Source organism: Physella acuta, unplaced genomic scaffold (assembly GCF_028476545.2).
Source record: "Physella acuta isolate Inbredline_101_S28 unplaced genomic scaffold, ASM2847654v3 ptg001480l, whole genome shotgun sequence".
Classification (NCBI taxonomy): domain Eukaryota; kingdom Metazoa; phylum Mollusca; class Gastropoda; family Physidae; genus Physella; species Physella acuta.
The window spans coordinates 380,243-401,033 of record NW_026732995.1 but is presented as its reverse complement, the minus strand read 5'-3'; the positions used below and the strand labels follow the sequence as shown (position 1 = coordinate 401,033).

Sequence of the window (20,791 nt, the reverse complement as noted above, 5' to 3'; positions counted from 1 at the left end):
TAGCCCACCCCCAAACCTCACGCGCTCTACACAACAGTAGTTGCCTTCTCATACAGCTAGCCCAGCCCAAAAGACAATAGCACTATCTGGCCACTATAGTCATGAACTGGGAGACAGCACGTGTGTGCGAGATCTTATCAATCTAATCAACACAGTCGCCGTGTCGGCACAGACACTACAACACACATGAGTGGCACAACTCAATCTCTGGCTAAGATACTTACCAGATGGACGCTAAATAAAATACATTTCAAACTTGAACACTACCATAGCTACTTTTTATAGCGACTCAAATAAGACAAGTAATACTTCTGACTTAGCACTCAAGGAAAATCCCGACGGTGCGATACAGTTATTCGGAAAATAAGACTAGCGAAACTAACAAGAGAAGCGGACCACATCGAACATCTAGAGACAGTCACAAAGCACGACGGTTCTAAAATTGGACTGTCAGTTTGGTCCGTGGCTCAAACAATACAACTGCTCTAAAGTTTGTAGCTCAAACAATACAACTGCTCTAAAGTTTGGTCCCTAGCTCACACAATACAACTGCTCTAAAGTTTGGTCCCTAGCTCACACAATACAACTGCTCTAAAGTTTGTAGCTCAAACAATACAACTGCTCTAAAGTTTGGTCCCTAGCTCACACAATACAACTGCTCTAAAGTTTGTAGCTCAAACAATACAACTGCTTTAAAGTCTGGTCCCTAGCTCACACAATTCAACTGCTCTAAAGGCCGACTGTTTGGTCCGTAGCTCCACAGCTAATGACGATCGAAAGCCGTGGTCACACATTATTTATTCTACTTTCTTACTCTACTTCACATTGACCTTTGGCCCTTGGAAGCTTTCCCTTGGATGGGACAATACAAGCAGAGAACGCTGAGAGCAAACACTCCCCCATCGACCCCGACCCCTATTATCACGCTATTGACTGAAGCAGCTATCTATCCACCCCCTCGATATCTCTCGATACAAGTTCAGACCCGTCCATTGATATCTCCAGCAACGTGTCTATACCAATCAGGGAAGAATTGATTTAGGTCCATGGACTGCTGATAAAGAAAAGATGGCTCAAGAAGAAAAAATGTACACCTCAGCAATCAAGGTATTATCTAAGCTAACAACAGTTATACTGTTACAGTTACGTCGTCAAGAGCGGCCCTCCAGATTTTCACATTCAATCGTGAATTTACCTCGCGCTACATCACAAGATGTCTTCTGGATTGAAATAAGTCTTTACATCACACCATATTGGATTGTGAGAAACCTAGTCAAAAATATGTGTAGTCCGTTATCCTAGGCTTTGCTCTTATTCAATATGGCACCCCGTGAATACATAATTTGACACAATATGACACCCCACAACTGCACAAAATGGCACCCCACAACTACACAATATGACACCCCACGACTACACAATATGACACCCCACGACTACACAATATGACACCCCACGACTACACAATATGACACCCCACGACTACACAATATGACACCCCACGACTACACAATATGACACCCCACGACTACACAATATGACACCCCACGACTACACAATATGACACCCCACGACTACACAATATGACACCCCACGACTACACAATATGACACCCCACGACTACAATATGACACCCCACGACTACACAATATGACACCCCACGACTACACAATATGACACCCCACGACTACACAATATGACACCCCACGACTACACAATATGACACCCCACGACTACACAATATGACACCCCACGACTACACAATATGACACCCCACGACTACACAATATGACACCCCACGACTACACAATATGACACCCCACGACTACACAATATGACACCCCACGACTACACAATATGACACCCCACGACTACACAATATGACACCCCACGACTACACAATATGACACCCCACGACTACACAATATGACACCCCACGACTACACAATATGACACCCCACGACTACACAATATGACACCCCACGACTACACAATATGACACCCCACGACTACACAATATGACACCCCACGACTACACAATATGACACCCCACGACTACACAATATGGCACCCCACGACTGCACAAAATGGCACACAATATGACACCCCACGACTACACAATATGACACCCCACGACTACACAATATGATACCCCACGACTACACAATATGACACCCCACGACTACACAATATGACACCCCACGACTGCACAATATGACACCCCACGACTACACAATATGACACCCCACGACTACACAATATGACACCCCACGACTACACAATATGACACCCCACGACTACACAATATGACACCCCACGACTGCACAATATGACACCCCACGACTACACAATATGACACCCCACGACTACACGATATGACACCGCAAGAATACACAATATGACACCGCAAGAATACACAATATGACACCGCAAGAATACACAATATGATACCGCAAGAATACATAATATGACACCACAAGAATACACAATATGATACCGCAAGAATACACAATATGACACCCCAAGAATACACAATATGACACCCCAAGAATACACAATACGGCACTTTATGTGTACACAATTTTAACACACTATGACTACAATTTACGGCTCTATGGAATACGAACTATTGAAAATTAACAACCTGGCATTTCACAGTCGTAGACATGCTATTAACTTGGGAATTTAATTTGTCGGGCAAATATGGGCATGTATTCTCAGTATGCGCCCCCAGCTCTCCCCTCCATTGTTTTTCATGTACCGTTGAGTTGATCATTTGTACATAGGAAATGAGCGGTGACAGTTGTAGAATATTGTTGTAATCACGGAGCTCGTGCCCATTTGTAATGAAAGAATAACAAGTGTCTACACCAGTCAACCACCATGTAGCTGTGCTCTGGCTTAGGACATCAGCATCATTAGAGCACTGTAGTGTACGACCACTTCAGTGCACAAGTATATTACTTGTGTTGATCGACTTAACAAAATATTAATGAAAATCTACGTATAGACATAACTTTCTTCCGAACACAAATTAAATTTTCTATTAAATAATTAATATTTTGTAGCCATCTTAATATATAGCCTAAATGGCTTTGTAGTCATTTTCTAGGGTACAATTTTAAATCTACTTTTTGGACACTTCAATGTTTGTGGTATGTGGTATTTCGGTATTTTCAGTACCGTCGGTATTAGTTGCATAATAAATACTTAAAAAATAGGTAGATAATCAAACAAAGATGGAAGTATCAAGTTTACAAGAATAATGACAAACGAAAGGGATAATATACATTATCTCACGCAACAGTACAACATTTATCCATCTCTACCCCATATCTATATGGTCCGTAGTGGTCGCAAAGTGGTCTTGTGCCCGATCGGGCCAGCGCCACAGGCAGGATCCTGGTAATGAGAAGTCTACGCTAACTCATGGGATCCCATACACAGATCACACAACGAATGGAGAAGTGAAAGGATCACTAATGCGGCTGGTACCTCTGAGAGTCTAGTGGGTACAGTCCAAACAAGAAATTATCTATGGTCATGTCACACGAACCAACGGCCTATCCAAAACAATATCGCAAGACACTGTGCCAGGATGGAGAAGAAGGGGAAGGCAAGGACGCCATTAAGGACTGGAGGGGCTGCCCGTCTCAGAACGAATCAGAGTGACAGAGAACAAAGATAGATGGCGTAGAATTATACGGTCAACTGTGGTGTCCCAACGAACTCAACACGGGTTAAGCGGGAATAGTGAATGTAACTCAATAATTTAGGGAAACTTTGTTACAGTGTTGTACATATGAATGCCTTAAAATTGTATTACCTTTTGAAATAAAATTGTTAATTTTTACATTTCTTTAAATTATTTTTAAAAATGTCCATTACTAATAAGACTTTTAAAATCCTGTACTTCTTGTTTGTAATATCCTGATGTATAATGACAATATCATACCCGTCCCGCATGTTGCTGCGGTCTCAAAAAGAGTTGAAGAAGGGGTGGAATATGGATATGGTTAGGATGGGCATAATGAGAGCGTGGTTTTATATATATATATATATATATATATATATATATATATATATATATATATATATATATATATATATATATATGGGGGGGTATGTGTGTACACAACACAACCCAGTTACTAGAAAAAAGTAAAAGTGCGACTTTAAAATAAATGATGTGAATCCCATCATCAATAGAAACAGGTGTGTGTGTTAGAAGAAAGAATGTGTAAGCAAATTTGGTGTCAACCTTATTCGTCAAAACATGCTAATAAGCAAACATTTTGCTCGATTCAACAATTTAAAAAAAAAACGATTCATCGATGTAGAGAGAAAAAATAAAGCAGTAATTGCAGATATGTATAGGGCAGTGCAAAGATCAATGGAAATGTGTCAATGGTGAAGAAGCTGACAGATACAAGTCGGCTATCTCCATCTCAACAACTTTATATTTCTATGACTCAATGCACTCGAGTGCAGGAGCGGCGACAGCCTTTGTTAGAGTGGGGTGGTATGGTTGGTTAGGATAATTATGGTGTGAGTAGAGTTTCAATGAAGGAAAAGATAAAAATGGTGTGAGTAAAGTTTCAATGAAGGAAAAGATAAATATGACGTAAGGTTTCAATGAAGGAAAATATAAATATGACGTAAGGTTTCAATGAGCGAAAAGAAAAATATGATGTGAATTAATAAAAGAGTTGAGATGGGTTTTCAAAATTAGACATAATGATGATACACAATTTAATATGTTCTTTTATTATATAAACTTTTTTTAAACAGACATGCTGAGTGTAGATGGTTAGCTGATACATTTTTCTTGTGTTCACGAAGAGAATACATGGCTAGTCAAGTCACAGGTTTTGGGTTTACCTGTTACCAGATATCAAGCCAAGTCTAAAGCAATCTGCTATGTTAAATATGAAGTGAAGCAGACGACAGACCGTGCATACCGCCATTTCGCATCGAAACACGGGACTAGGGTCGCAAACACGAATTCAAACTCGAGCTTAATAGCAGAAACTGTACATCTAATTAATTATAGGTAGAAATAATTTAATAAATCACAATTTATGGATTTGATTTGATTTTTATTTGAAAACCATACAATTGGCTCGAATTAAGAAACATGAATAAACGTCAATCATTTAATTCAAGTGACTAATTAAGAAACATGAAAAACGTCTTTCATTCAAATTAATTGACTAACCGAATAAAACATGATCAAAATGTCTACATTTTTACAATCAATGAAACGTTTGTCTAGCTGAAGTCACAAGGTGAACTGGGCACCCACGTGACAATCTCTGGACAGGTTATCAACAAGTGGGCGTCTTCCAGATAACCAGGACGGGCTAGGTGTGGGGGTGGGAGGGTACGATAAGAGAGCATCTCTAGTGTCATGACAAGATGGCTCCCGATAATGAGGCTAGCTACAACAAGATGGCGGCCGATAGATGAGACTAGCTAGAGCTTGTCCTGTGACCTTACACCACAGAAATACTCCCAGTCTTTCATCTTCCTACAAGAGGGCTTTTATATTGTTTATACAGCACAAACAATGTAATGATAGTAGTTTGAAAGTCGTACAGTACAAAGTACTGGTAGCTTGTTCTGGCTGCTCTTGTATCTACCTCTTGTTGTATAAGGTGTTTGGTTACCTAGTCTTGTGGTGGTAACACAGGTCAATAGCCAATACAACCAGTTGGGTTAAGACTTCTTGTTAGATAATGACGGCTGTAGGGCTGTTTGCTTATTTACTTATCTTGGTAATACCACGTGACAACCCACACTTTAATACTAGATGTTCAAGTGGTTAGACAACTTCAGAGGGTAATAAGAGGTAATTAGTTACTTTTGTTGTACACTACAGGTAATACAAGGTAATTAGGTACTTTTGTTGTATGTTGCAGGTAATACAAGGTAATTAGATACTTTTGTGGTAAGCTGCAGGTAATGCAAGGTAATTAGTTACTTTTGTTGTACACTACAGGTAATACAAGGTAATTAGGTACTTATGTGGTAAGCTGCAGGTAATGCAAGGTAATTAGGTACTTATGTGGTAAGCTGCAGGTAATGCAAGGTAATTAGGTACTTATGATGTACATTGCAGGTAATACAAAGTAATTAGATACTTTTGTGGTAAGCTGCAGGTAATACAAGGTAATTAGGTACTTTTTGTTGTACACTACAGGTAATACAAGGTAAATCATGTAATAGGCCTATAAGGTGTAGGTACCCCTGGAGGTAATACAAGGTAAATTGGTACTCTAGTACACTGCAAGTAATAATCAGTAACTGAATGAGAGCTTCATTCCCATGGTGAAGTCATACAACTCAGGAATGTGTTTAATCTATCCTGGTGTAACTTCTGGTTTTGCATTATTTTATCTTTTTATTAATGCTCTGTTTATATTTATTTATAAGTCTTTACCCACTTGAAAAATATATGATGTGTTGTCTAAGTAAAATTATTAATAACTTTCAGAGCCCTGCTTTAGCACAGCAGCCTTGAGTCCAATTATTTAGCTTAGTTGTATATGTACATGTTTAGGGTTTGTTATATATTTTCATTATTTGTGGTCATAGATTTTAATTTTATTAAAAATTTAGAGTAGTGTATCCACAAAACTACACAAGAAGTTCCCAACAGAAGAAATCTCAAATTGGCTCTTGACAAAAGGGTCCATGACAATATGGCTCCACACTATAAATAAGGCTCCTAACCCAAGAGTATGCAGAGTCCCACAGCAAGGAAGAGCTTTGGATTTTCCAAGACCTATATGGGAGCTCAGTTAATGAACTGCAATAATTGTATATAGAGCTAGAGGAGTTAAATAACACAAGGCAGGAGTGCCATCAACAACGGGAGCTTAATTAAGGACAGAAAATAAAAATTCAGAAGCATACTTTCCCATTAAGTTGCAATATAGCAAAATCTTAATATATAATTACAAACTTCAAGGTAGGGAGTCACCATTTTGTCAAGAGCCATACTGGTGGGAGACATTTTGTCAGGTACTATGTTCATAAAAAAAACTCTGTTCTAAGCAGTGGCAAGGTTTGTTCAATGTTAAATTGTTTTAGTATATTTGGTTCATAGAAATATTTGTGTTTGTTATATATTTAAAGCTTAAGACTTTTAAAAATAGTTGTATTTGAGTATACTTGAAACAAACAGAGATACAAAAGACACATAAAAATGATTTATGAATGTTCAGAACTAGAACATTGTACGGTAGATGTCAAATGAATAAGAAGCCCTAAACTGCTGAATTTGTACCCGAGTGTCAAACATTCAGTGAGACATTACAGATGGTTGTAATCAAGAAAAAGTACTCACAGCTTTAGCAAGATTGAGGTAGGTCAAACATTGAGTGAGACATTACAGATGGTTGTAATCAAGAAAAAGTACTCACAGCTTTAGCAAGATTGAGGTAGTTCAAACATTAAGTGAGACATTACAGATGGTTGTAATCAAGAAAAAGTACTCACAGCTTTAGCAAGATTGAGGTAGGTCAAGCATTGAGTGAGACATTACAGATGATTGTAATCAAGAAAAAGTACTCACAGCTTTAGCAAGATTGAGGTAGGTCAAACATTGAGTGAGACATTACAGATGGTTGTAATCAAGAAAAAGTACTCACAGCTTTAGCAAGATTGAGGGAGGTCAAACATTCAGTGAGACATTACAGATGGTTGTAATCAAGAAAAAGTACTCACAGCTTTAGCAAGATTGAGGTAGGTCAAACATTCAGTGAGACATTACAGATGGTTGTAATCAAGAAAAAGTACTCACAGCTTTAGCAAGATTGAGGTAGGTCAAACATTCAGTGAGACATTACAGTTGGTTGTAATCAAGAAAAAGTACTCACAGCTTTAGCAAGATTGAGGTAGGTCAAACATTGAGTGAGACATTACAGATGGTTGTAATCAAGAAAAAGTACTCACAGCTTTAGCAAGATTGAGGTAGGTCAGGCCATTGAGTGAGACATTACAGATGGTTGTAATCAAGAAAAAGTACTCACAGCTTTAGCAAGATTGAGGTAGGTCAGGCCATTGAAGTGTTGCCTCTCTGGTGTGTTGTTGCAGCAGACGCCATACTGGGGCTCCACCCAGCACTCTGTCACAAGCTGCACCTCACCGTCTGCTTCAGTAGATTCTGTTTCATCCTGCTCATCTTCAGACAAGCTGAAAACATTGGTAAATGGTATGTAGACAAGTCAACAGATGGCCAGACATGACAAGTCAACAAATGGCCAGACAAGTCAACAGATGGCCAGACAAGTCAACAGATGGCCAGACATGACAAGTCAACAAATGGCCAGACAAGTCAACAGATGGCCAGACAAGTCAACAGATGGCCAGACAAGTCAACAGATGGCCAGACAAGTCAACAGATGGCCAGACATGACAAGTCAACAGATGGCCAGACATGACAAGTCAACAGATGGCCAGACATGACAAGTCAACAAATGGCCAGACAAGTCAACAGATGGCCAGACAAGTCAACAGATGGCCAGACAAGTCAACAGATGGCCAGACAAGTCAACAGATGGCCAGACATGACAAGTCAACAGATGGCCAGACAAGTCAACAGATGGCCAGACATGAGAAATGTAATTAAAAAAACAGTTAACAAGCAGTGTTGTTATCAAATTAAAAGAACAGTTTTTAAAAGCTTCTATACATGTTTTAAATGTAAACTACAACAAGATGAGAATATGAAAGTATGAAATGTTCTAATAAAGATATAAAGGTGTGGTTACCTATCATCAATGGCATTGACATGTGGAGGAAATATTATGTACTGTATTACACATGTGTGGAGATTGTCATCCTCTTGGCTGTCTGATGTTTCCTGCATGATTCAAAGTATTGATTCAATCATTAAGACATACAAAGTATTAATTCAATCATTAAGACATACAAAGTATTGATTCAATCATTAAGATATACAAAGCATTGATTCAATCATTAGGACATACAAAGCATTGATTCAATCATTAAGATATACAATGCATGGATTGAATCATTAAGATATACAAAGCATTGATTTAATCATTAAGATATGCAAAGCATTGATTCTATCAAGACATACAATGAATTGATTCAATCATCAAGACATACAAAGTATTGGCTCAATCATCAAGACATACAAAGTATTGGCTCAATCATCAAGACCTACAAATATTAGTCCAATCACAAACCCATAGCAGTGGTTCAATCATCAAGTAGTGTCCACTGCTACACACTAGCTAGAATTAGATTGCTAATACACCACTAGCACACTCCAGCTAACAGGACACAAGAGTAAATAAATTCTCTTACAAAAAATATTTTTACCTTCATGTCCACCTCAAGGACTAAATTTGACACGCCAGCACCAGAGGCAGCAAAATGGAAACCCTCTTGTAATCTTAACCTGGAGAAAATTAATGCATAGTTAATTTTTTTACAATCTTAATCTGGACAAAATAAATGCCTAATTAATTTTTTTACAATCTTAATCTGGACAAAATAAATGCCTAATTAATTTTATTGTAATCTTAACCTGGAGAAAATAAATACCTAGTTAATTTTATTGTAATCTTAACCTGGAGAAAATAAATGCCTTAGTTAATTTTATTGTAATCTTAACCTGAAGAAAATAAATACCTAGTTAATTTTATTGTAATCTTAACCTGGACAAAATAAATGCCTAGTTAATTTTTTTACAATCTTAACCTGGAGAAAATAAATGCCTAGTTAATTTTTTTACAATCTTAACCTGGAGAAAATAAATGCCTAGTTAATTTTCTAGTAATCTTAACCTGGACAAAATAATGCCTAGTTATTTTTCTTGTAATCTTAGCAAGCGCTACAATAACCCCTGTACTACCAGCGCTACAATAACCCCTGTACTACCAGTGCTACAATAACCACTGTACTGCCAGTGCTACAATAACCCCTGTACTACCAGCGCTACAATAACCCCTGTACTACCAGAGCTACAATAACCCCTGTACTACCAGTGCTACAATAACCCCTGTACTACCAGAACTACAATAACCTCTGTACTACCAGAACTACAATAACCCCTGTACTACCAGCGCTACAATAACCCCTGTACTACCAGCGCTACAATAACCCCTGTACTACCAGAGCTACAATAACCCCTGTACTACCAGAGCTACAATAACCCCTGTACTACCAGCGCTACAATAACCCCTGTACTACCAGAGCTACAATAACCCCTGTACTACCAGAGCTACAATAACCCCTGTACTACCAGAGCTACAATAACCCCTGTACTACCAGCACTACAATAACCCCTGTACTACCAGCGTTACAATAACCCCTGTACTGCCAGTGCTACAATAACCCCTGTTCTACCGGTGCTACAATAACCCCTGTACTACCAGCGCTACAATAAACCCTGTACTACAATCGCTACACCTTACTTGGTGAGTGTAGCAAGCATGCGACTGACAGATGTCATAGAGAGTGAACTCTTGGAGTTGGCTTGTATGTTCCACACCCATCTCTGGTGCTGGAGGTAATGAGTCAGAGTGCGGAACACAGAGCGCATTGGGTCCTGTTGTTTCCTGCTAGTCATCTCTTTTTGAGCTTCTTTAACTATGGTCATATCCTTGGGTTTACTTTCATAGCTGAAAGGTCATTGAGAACATTTCGGTTGAAATTCTAAATAAATAAGTTTACATTTTCAATATTACAGTTGCACATTGCAGCCCCTGGTAAGCAAATATTTGGTTTGAATCTAACAGTTTTAATTTGAGAATTATTAGCAAGAATTAGCTGTCCAGTTAAAAGATTGAACAAAACTTGTGAAAAGTTTATTGCTTAATTTCATTTGGAAAACAGAAATTGATTTTAATATAGCTATGTCTAGCAATAGTTTGTGCTGAAAACATCTATTTCCTTATTGACTAAAAGTACATTATTTATATGTAAGACCTAATATACAATAAAATGTACAGGGCATGAAAAACTAAACAATTTGTTTACGTGATGTGGGACACTAAAACACACATGGGTATACTAGCTCCACTTACACGACTAAGATTTTCTCCACTGGTTTTTTCAGCAGAACACAACATGCTATCTCAGAGCCCTCCCTATTCAGTGGTGACTTGTATGGCCTCTGCTTCTCTTCTTGTCCACTTATGGACGAGCTGGACGCCATCTTTTGGATATTTTTCTGTGTCCCTCTCTGAGGAAAGTGCAAGTTTTTTATCTTCTCTCTCAAGATGTCCAGCTCCTCTAGTCGTATAGAAGCTGGGGTGCCACCTAAGAAACCCAGACGAATGATCATGTTTGGTGCTTTAGAAGTCAGCCTCAGAACACAGAAAAATTTTGGGGGTTTGTCTTGTTCTCTGAGGAAAAAAAAGTACATGTACTACATCTTGAACAATATTTCATAAGCATTAAAATAAATTTAAAAGCTAAGCATTTTTTTCATATGTTCAACAATTTTTTGGGACCATTTTTTTAATCATTTATTTTACTTTCATCAAAGCATGCTGTACTTACTGCTGTATGAACTTAATGTATGAGTGATTTTCTGCCAAGACAAATGTACTCCATTCACGTAGGAGAAGACTGAGTGAGGCTAGAGCCTGGCGACACTGAATGGTTGTAAAACGTGAGCTGGCATTTGGAACTTGGAAACATTTTGGAAACTGTCTGTCATGTTCTAAAACAAGACCAATGCGATGAGAGTGCAGCCATTTTTGCCTGAAAGGAGAAAAAGTAATTCATCTAAACATTATGGTTTACAGACTAAATGTGTGTGGCAAGACTGTTTCTAGCATAAATTTGAAGCACAATAAAAAAAAGCATACATTTGTTTTCACCAAAACAAAATATTGTCCCTCATAGCTAATTACTTGATATACTACAATATTACCAGTTACTTAATGAACTCATAATATTTGTATTTGTAACATCACAATCAGCTAAACCAATAGATAACTCTACATGTTGACCAATAACTTACCAGCTGTTGGTGTCGAGTTGTATGACAGCTTTCCAAAAAGCAGCAAAACGTTCCATAGTGCTATAAAAAAATTTGCTCAACAGTTAAGACCAATAGAATTGGCTCAAGAAAATTTTAATTTAAACAAAAATTGGTTATAAACACACCAGATCTAATAAAAATCCAAGAACAATTTAAGGACAACATAATGCAAGAAGAATGAACATGAGAGACAATTGGATCAGTTAATTACAACCCATACACACACAAAAAAACAAGGAACATTCAGATTTTGAAACCAAGTTTGACTTGTTTACTAAAAGCTAAGTATGTTTAGCAGCAATGCAAACATGATTTATCCATTATTTTTAACCATTGGGTTTTTCTATAAAATTAATATCTAAATTTGTTTTATTTAATATTCACCTTAAATTGGGAAGCAATAAAATTTCTTTGAAAGAGCATAATTTCACTCTAATCTGTGATTAACAGGTAAACTAATTTAAATTTAAATGATATAAAAATAAACTTAAGCATGTTTACTGGGTATTTTATGACAAAGGCAGGTGCAATTCTACATTTCAGGTCACTGACCACAGCTTGCACACTGCCTTTTCAGCAAACTTAATTTTTACTGTTGCTCAACTGTTAATGGTTGGGCTGGTGGAGGGATGCAGTGGAGGATACCATGATGTGGGTGCTGGAGTACAAGCCCTGACACCACCCCACCCCACGGGTAGTGATTTTAGGAGAGGAATGCAATGGTGTATTGAGTGGGGAACTAGGTGAGGGTGGATTAGGCATGAGTGGGTGGGTGGGATTGGGTGGGATTTGACTCGTGGTATATGTTTTAAAAGCCACTGTTATCCAACGGTTAAAGAGGTCATGTAGTCTAGTATAAAACTTGAAAAACTTCTGTATCAGATGATAAGAGGACAAAAGGCTATGGAAGCAAATCCAAAAAGAAAAGCAGTCTGAAATCAGAGTCAATGGCCTCAATGGCGCATAACCAGTTGATACGTAACGCTTAATTGTGTTGGAGGGGTGGTCAAGTCGGCAAAAAGCCCATGGTTGATAAATTCGAACAAAGTCTCGAGTTCAAACCTACTGGCAGATAAATCTCGATCCCCTTCAACATTAATAATTAAGAACGAAGAAGAAGAAGATGATGATAAGATTTTAAATCTTAAAGTTCGCCAATAGAAATTTGAAAGAAACTTTAGTGTCACCTTGCTTTAAGCTGCATATTGAGTGTAGGCCCTTCTTGAGGCATGTAGAACAAAGGGACACCACTTAGTAAACTTTCTGGTGTTTTATAATAAACAGGTTCTGATGAGAAAGACTGAAGGTGTTCCAACATTGTGTCAGTTGAGCAAATCCTAAGAGGGAGAGAAGTGATAAAACATTATTCAAAGAATTAAGTAAGCATTTTTAAAGCTCCTTAAAATTTGAATTTATTACCTAGCATTTATAGCATTCTGTAATGTGAAATATTTCTTTTTTCAAAATGGTTGCATCATTTACCTTGATAAAATGGCTAAATCTTGTAACTTCCTAAAATGGCCAAATCTTTTTAAATAAATTAACTTATTTATGGTTACTGGTTTTATATCCATTAAAAAAAAATTAATAACTGTTTCTGACCCCCCCCCCCCCTCTCCACATTAGACACATCACCCAGTCCACATGAGCACATCCACAAAAATACAAATTCTTTGAAAATTTACTTCCCATAAACTAAATTGATAACATGCATTGTGTGTGAGTTTGCAATCGTAACAATATCATACCATGATTTCTATTTCTGGAAAAATATCTAGTATAAAATATCAAATAGAGAATCCAGAACTAGCATGGTGTTCAGCAAAATAAATCAAATCCTTTTTTAAAATCTATCAGCCATTGTTTGCCCTGTCTGGCAGGCTCACATGGGCCACTAATAAAGAGAGCAGCTCAAAACAGGGTCCAATGGAGAGCTGTGGTAGCAGCCCTTTGCTCTTCAGGGGCCACACAGGAATAAGAGTTGTGAATAAATTAAGCATACTGATAAAACATGTGGATGTCAACAAAGACCACACACCTCACTCTCACCTCAATGTGGAAGTCATAAGTGAGCGCACACACCTCACTCTCACCTCAATGTGAAAGTCATAAGTGAGCGACTTACCTTTCCAAAATAGTCCAAAGAGATTTGATGTTGTTAATTCTGAGATTACTTTTCACTTCATTGTTTGGTTTACACAACATTTCATGGAGCAAATCATAGCTGCCCTCCACCGTCACCTCAATAAGAGTTATTGGGCTAGAGGGAGAAGATAAACAGAAATCACATGACAAAAAATTTATTTTAAAATAGCTGTGTATATGCATTCATTACAAGTTCATTAAACTTTTTTAATAGAAACACTGTAGTAATGAAATGATTCTGTAGTTAACTCACCTTGAAGTATTCAATGGCCAGGCTGCTGAAGCAGCATACTCTATTTTACCATAATCTCTCCAAGGAAAATGTAATTTCACATGGATCTCAGAATGATCTGACCATAAAAATTTAGTCATGACATATGTGTATTACTAACGAAATGAGAGATTTTCAACATGAATTGTAAACTAATGTCTGTCATAAGATCAGTTCAAATATGAATTGAAAATTCACCTTTTTTAAAGCATACACTTTTGATAGTATAGCCTTCCCTGAGTCTGACTGACAACACACTGTGTAGGCCTGCACGAACAGTGCGTTTCTCTCTCTCTTTACGCAAGGATTCCACACCAAAGCTTTCCCCAGTTATAGGGTGGCGATGTAGCATTCTAAAACAAAAGAAAAATATACTTAAGTTTTGTTTTCAAGAGAAATTTATATTTGCAAGTTTACAAGATGTTAATCATACCAACTTAGAAAATGTTTATTTCTGGTTTGGTCCTCAACATCATTACTAGAAATGTAATTTGATATGGATAAAACCATTTTACTATATTCTCCAGTAACTTACTTTTTAATCCATGATATAGAGCCAGGTAAATCCTCATCACTATAGTGGGTCAACTCATACTTAAACCCTTCAAGGCCACGTTGAAATGACCAAAAAAGCAAAGCACGATGGTAAAGGTTGGCTTCATTCTTTTCTTCACTCTGAAAATGATTACGAGATTATTCTTTTTCGATTCTACAATTGTATTACCAGTTAAAGCATGACAATTTGTTAAATAACTAAAATTCACTGTCAAACACATGGAATTTTAAAGACAGGAGCAAATTTTTTTCAGTCTGTCTTACAAATATTTAATTATAATAATTACAGTTTTTTTTAGGGTTTACGTTATGCTGAATCAAAATAAAAATGATATTGGCTATCTTCCCACAGTACTCTTGAAGTGAAGATTAAATCTTTTAAAAAATCTCATGCAGTAATAACGAAATATCTAATTATAAAAACTAGTTTTTATGTGTATTATGATTCTAAAGAACAGATGTCTTGGTTATTAATATTTGTGGTAACTTAAGTTTTAAAAAAGCTAAATTATTTGTTTTATTGCCTGTACTAATAAATGTCATACTAACATTCAGTTATAAGAATTATAAGAAATTACCTTAACAGTGTGGAAATTTTTAATCAGATAAGCATGAAATGCCATCAAACCAAATATTTTTCAAAAGAGTGTACCATTATAATGATGGTACTGTTTAAGAAATAGCCAATCTCAAAGTTTGATTTATAAAAGTCTTATTGTAAAAAAAACCTTGCAGTAATATGTTAGCAATGGAACAATGTCTTTAGCAATGATACTGGTGAAACATTACACTATATGTAGAAATTTTTTATGCCATTAGTATTAGCCATGATATCTAAGGAACAATACACTATATACAAAATGTTGATATGCCATTAATATTAGCCATGATATCTAAGGAACATTACACTATATACAAAATGTTGATGTGCCATTAGTATTAGCCATGAATTCTAAGGAACAATACACTAGATACAAAATGTTGATATCAGAAATGCCAGTGTTTGACTAGAGTCATCTCTAAACATAAGTGATATAAAATCACACTTGTAAGGTCTGTATCAATCAAGAATAATTTGTAAAGATTGCAAACAGAACAAATGTTACTTTTGTTTAGATAAATCTGTATAAGTTAACTTTGTCAATGAGCATGATTCAGTATCTTATTCTAAACTTTGTCAATGAGCATGATTCACTATCTTATTCTAAACTTTGACCATGAGCATGAATGAGTATCTTATTCTAAACTTTGTCAATGAGCATGAATCACTATCTTATTCTAAACTTTGACCATGAGCATGAATCACTATCTTATTCTAAACTTTGACCATGAGCATGAATCACTATCTTATTCTAAACTTTGTCAATGAGCATGATTCAGTATCTTATTCTAAACTTTGTCAATGAGCATGATTCACTATCTTACTCTAAACTTTGTCAATGAGCATGATTCACTATCTTATTCTAAACTTTGACCATGAGCATGAATGAGTATCTTATTCTAAACTTTGTCAATGAGCATGAATCACTATCTTATTCTAAACTTTGACCATGAGCATGAATCAGTATCTTATTCTAAACTTTGACCATGAGCATGAATCAATATCTTATTCTAAACTTTGTCAATGAGCATGAATCAATATCTTATTCTAAACTTTGTCAATGAGCATGATTCAGTATCTTATTCTAAACTTTGACCATGAGCATGAATCACTATCTTATTCTAAACTTTGACCATGAGCATGAATGAGTATCTTATTCTAAACTTTGTCAATGAGCATGAATGAGTATCTTATTCTAAACTTTGTCAATGAGCATGAATCAGTATCCTATTCTAAACATTGTCAATGAGCATGAATGAGTATCTTATTCTAAACTTTGTCAATGAGCATGAATCAGTATCTTATTCTAAACTTTGTCAATGAGCATGAATCAGTATCTTATTCTAAACTTTGTCAATGAGCATGAATGAGTATCTTATTCTAAACTTTGTCAATGAGCATGAATCACTATCTTATTCTAAACTTTGACCATGAGCATGAATCAGTATCTTATTCTAAACTTTGACCATGAGCATGAATCAATATCTTATTCTAAACTTTGTCAATGAGCATGAATCAATATCTTATTCTAAACTTTGTCAATGAGCATGATTCAGTATCTTATTCTAAACTTTGACCATGAGCATGAATCACTATCTTATTCTAAACTTTGACCATGAGCATGAATGAGTATCTTATTCTAAACTTTGTCAATGAGCATGAATGAGTATCTTATTCTAAACTTTGTCAATGAGCATGAATCAGTATCCTATTCTAAACATTGTCAATGAGCATGAATGAGTATCTTATTCTAAACTTTGTCAATGAGCATGAATCAGTATCTTATTCTAAACATTGTCAATGAGCATGAATCAGTATCTTATTCTAAACTTTGTCAATGAGCATGAATGAGTATCTTATTCTAAACTTTGTCAATGAGCATGAATGAGTATCTTATTCTAAACTTTGTCAATGAGCATGAATCAGTATCTTATTCTAAACTTTGTCAATGAGCATGAATCAGTATCTTATTTTAAACTTTGTCAATGAGCATGAATGAGTATCTTATTCTAAACTTTGTCAATGAGCATGAATGAGTATCTTATTCTAAACTTTGTCAATGAGCATGGATCAGTATCTTATTCTAAACTTTGTCAATGAGCATGAATCAGTATCTTATTCTAAACTTTGTCAATGAGCATGATTCAGTATCTTATTCTAAACTTTGTCCATGAGCATGAATGAGTATCTTATTCTAAACTTTGTCAATGAGCATGAATCAGTATCTTATTCTAACACCCACCACATCAGGACCAGCACCAAGATAAGCTCCAAATGTTGCTGTGGCAATGGCTTGCATCAGTTCTATATGAGGTACATGAGCCAACTTTCTGTACAAGCCAGAAGGACATCCAACTTTGATAAAACTGCACATGGTAGTATTATTGCGCATCTGATTCAAAAGCATCTCAATGAGATAGGAAGTTGGCAAACCAACAATACCATCAGTAATTATTATTATCCCTGAAATACCATCAGTAATATATTATTGTACCTAAAAAAATGTTTTGGAATACATTTTGTTACAGTTAATATAAGAATTTTAATTATATGCAAAAAACATTTTTATATATAACTTTTAAAGCATGCCACATTTAATTAGAATTTTTTCATTGTGTCAAAGTTTCTGGTAGAATTTGTTTGAAGACTATACCTTTCCTTGTATACTAAGTCAAAACAAACTATTTTTTAAGACAGTTATAAACATAAGAAAAAACATCAAGGAAAAACTTGTATCACCAGGGGGACAAAAAAAGTGAGGGATTTAAACAAAGTAAACCAACCTGAGCTAGAGTTATCAGGCAAGAGCTGAAGGGACAGTATCCCATAACGAAGCATGTTAGTAAACCCAGCCTCTGGGCTACCAATGTGATCAGTGATATTAAACTGGCCATCTCCCTCTTCCTCATCCTCATCAAGAAAAAAACCTTCCTGTAAAATCAAAAGATGTCAGTGTAAGCATAGGTCATGCTAATAAATCCTGGTTAGGATGTGAATAGCTCATCAGAGCTGGGTGTGAGTATAACCATCTTAATAAGTCACACTGGGTCATCTTAGTGAGCCCCGGCATCTGAGTAGTTCACTACACATATCTGTTAAACAAAAATTACTAGTTTATTTCTTTGAAATGTAAATATAATGAAATTACCTTTCTTCTGTAAAGTTTCAGTAAAGTGACAAAGCTATTGGACAGTGCAGTCTCATACTGATTCAGTTCAACTTCTATATGCTTAAGGTAATAATCTAAATTATCTTGGTTCACTTTTACACCTTGTACCAAGACCTGTTGAAATTAATTAGAATTCAATCCTTTACTGTGCTATTTTTTTTAAAAATCAAAATTTTTTACATCATAATTAGCAGAGTTCTTTAAAATGAAAGAAAATGTGCTTTTTATTTAATTTGAGGTTGATATCATTAACAGCTTTCACACCAAAAATATGTAGTAGTACAAAGGGTTATTCCTCAAAAAAATTATTGAAACAATCATTTTTAAATGTTTTAAAAGATTATTTCAGTCTTTTTTTGTGATATCTAGACTTGATAACTAAAACATTTTTTCTTTAAATGAAAAGATCAAATAAGTATGAAAATCTAAAACATAAACCAACCTGGTTAGTGAATGAACAGACAACTGGTGTGTGACATATAACAGATATGTACAAATCAGGGGAATACCGAAGGCAACTTCCAGGAATAACAAGCTAATTTAAAACAAAATAGATCAATGTTTTAATACGTTAAGTATTTCAAATAAATAAAATGTTATATCTAGGACTTTGGTCATTACTTGTATTAATCCCACTTCATTAAGTGCATGCATGGAATTTTCATGAATTTATTACTTCCATATCTTATTTAGGGATTTTGTCTTCAATTCTGTATGTATTACTTTTTTTTTTAAAGATTTTAGATTTGTTCAAATTTGTGTTTAAAATATACTGAATTTTCAATCTGAAAGCTTAATTTGTTAAACTCCAATGAGTAACAAATGGAATGAATATAAAAATTTGCTTTAATATGAACTTTGGGTCCTTTTTTATGCTATGATTGGCAGTGAAAAAGAGCTTTCAGTTAATTTAAGTAATTTAAGTAGTCATTTCCAAAAGCTATAGAATAAAATCAAATTTCTTTACTGCTAAGCAACTAATGTCTGAGGGTGCAGGGATGTAAATCAAATCTATTGCATACACAATATTATAGCAGTCTAAGTAAGTGATTAGACTATATTTAAAACAGTGAAACTTACTGGCATAACAAGTCCTCTTAAACAACGACTGAGTGATTGAAAGATTTCATCAAAAACATACTTGCTATTCTGTATATCCTAAAAGTTAAAGATTTTTAAAATACTTAAAAATTTAAAATGCAACAAAAACCTTGGAACAATACTCAAGAAAGTAGCCATTTAAAAAGAAATGTAAGCAAATGAGCAGGAGCCCCTTCCTATAAAGAAACCTTTAATGGTCATTGTGAACATTTTCTTACCACTGACATCAACGAAGGGCTCAAATCTAGTGTGAAAGACAGTTTGTATTGAGATGACAGAAAGGTGACTATTGTGTCAGGGCCAACATGGACTTTGTAAATCAGTCCTGGTAATAGCTTTACTTCAGTATCTTTAGGGATAACCGAAACAAGAGTGAGTTCCTCTGTTAATTCCTGAGGCTGTAAAATAAATTAGCTTGTATTAACTTTTACATAGTCCATAAACTTTATTTTAAAATCTTAAAAACCAGAAAACCAGAAACATTAAACACAATCAATAACTGTATTATAATCATTATACAGTAATGAATAGAAATTATTTGGCACAAATATATTTTCTTTATTTCAATATACATGCAGAAACTAAGTCATATTAACAGCAATTCACGGTAAGAGATAAAATTTTACCAAATTTTACAGGAAAATTAGAAAAACAAACCTCCAAAGATGCAAGTGGTTTAAAATATACTTGTCTTTGCAAGTGCCTAAAAAACCAGCATGCTCTAATGTTTCTGGAAACTCGAATATTTTTTTTCATTAACACATACACATGTGATGCATGTACATCAGGCTGAAATAGAAGGAGCAACAAAATTTTAATGAATTAAGTTAAATGAAATAGTACTTGTATTACAACAATGCTTATTATTTTAAATACATTGGAGTAGTGTGAGTGTGAGGCTCATCTTGTTTTATTTGTTTT

The 20,791-nt window shown here is 35.5% G+C and overlaps 1 protein-coding gene across 6 annotated transcripts in view; it reads right to left on the bottom strand.

Annotated features, from left to right (window-relative positions):
* The window catches only part of LOC131928250 (KICSTOR complex protein SZT2), an 89,765-nt gene that overhangs the window by 66,746 nt on the left and 2,228 nt on the right, over positions 1-20,791 (bottom strand). For all 6 annotated transcript variants that reach the window (XM_059284212.1, XM_059284214.1, XM_059284216.1 and 3 more), the window contains exons 2-20: positions 20,528-20,659; positions 20,089-20,268; positions 19,850-19,927; positions 19,212-19,304; positions 18,749-18,883; positions 18,384-18,531; positions 17,843-18,063; positions 14,980-15,119; positions 14,643-14,797; positions 14,427-14,523; positions 14,154-14,288; positions 13,216-13,365; positions 12,008-12,067; positions 11,542-11,745; positions 11,064-11,384; positions 10,452-10,658; positions 9,355-9,433; positions 8,778-8,869; positions 8,037-8,199 (exon numbers count right to left, since the gene is read on the bottom strand). In XM_059284212.1, the coding sequence (XP_059140195.1) occupies positions 8,037-8,199; positions 8,778-8,869; positions 9,355-9,433; positions 10,452-10,658; positions 11,064-11,384; positions 11,542-11,745; positions 12,008-12,067; positions 13,216-13,365; positions 14,154-14,288; positions 14,427-14,523; positions 14,643-14,797; positions 14,980-15,119; positions 17,843-18,063; positions 18,384-18,531; positions 18,749-18,883; positions 19,212-19,304; positions 19,850-19,927; positions 20,089-20,268; positions 20,528-20,659 (2,790 nt within the window). The remainder of the gene's footprint in view (positions 1-8,036; positions 8,200-8,777; positions 8,870-9,354; positions 9,434-10,451; positions 10,659-11,063; positions 11,385-11,541; positions 11,746-12,007; positions 12,068-13,215; positions 13,366-14,153; positions 14,289-14,426; positions 14,524-14,642; positions 14,798-14,979; positions 15,120-17,842; positions 18,064-18,383; positions 18,532-18,748; positions 18,884-19,211; positions 19,305-19,849; positions 19,928-20,088; positions 20,269-20,527; positions 20,660-20,791) is intronic.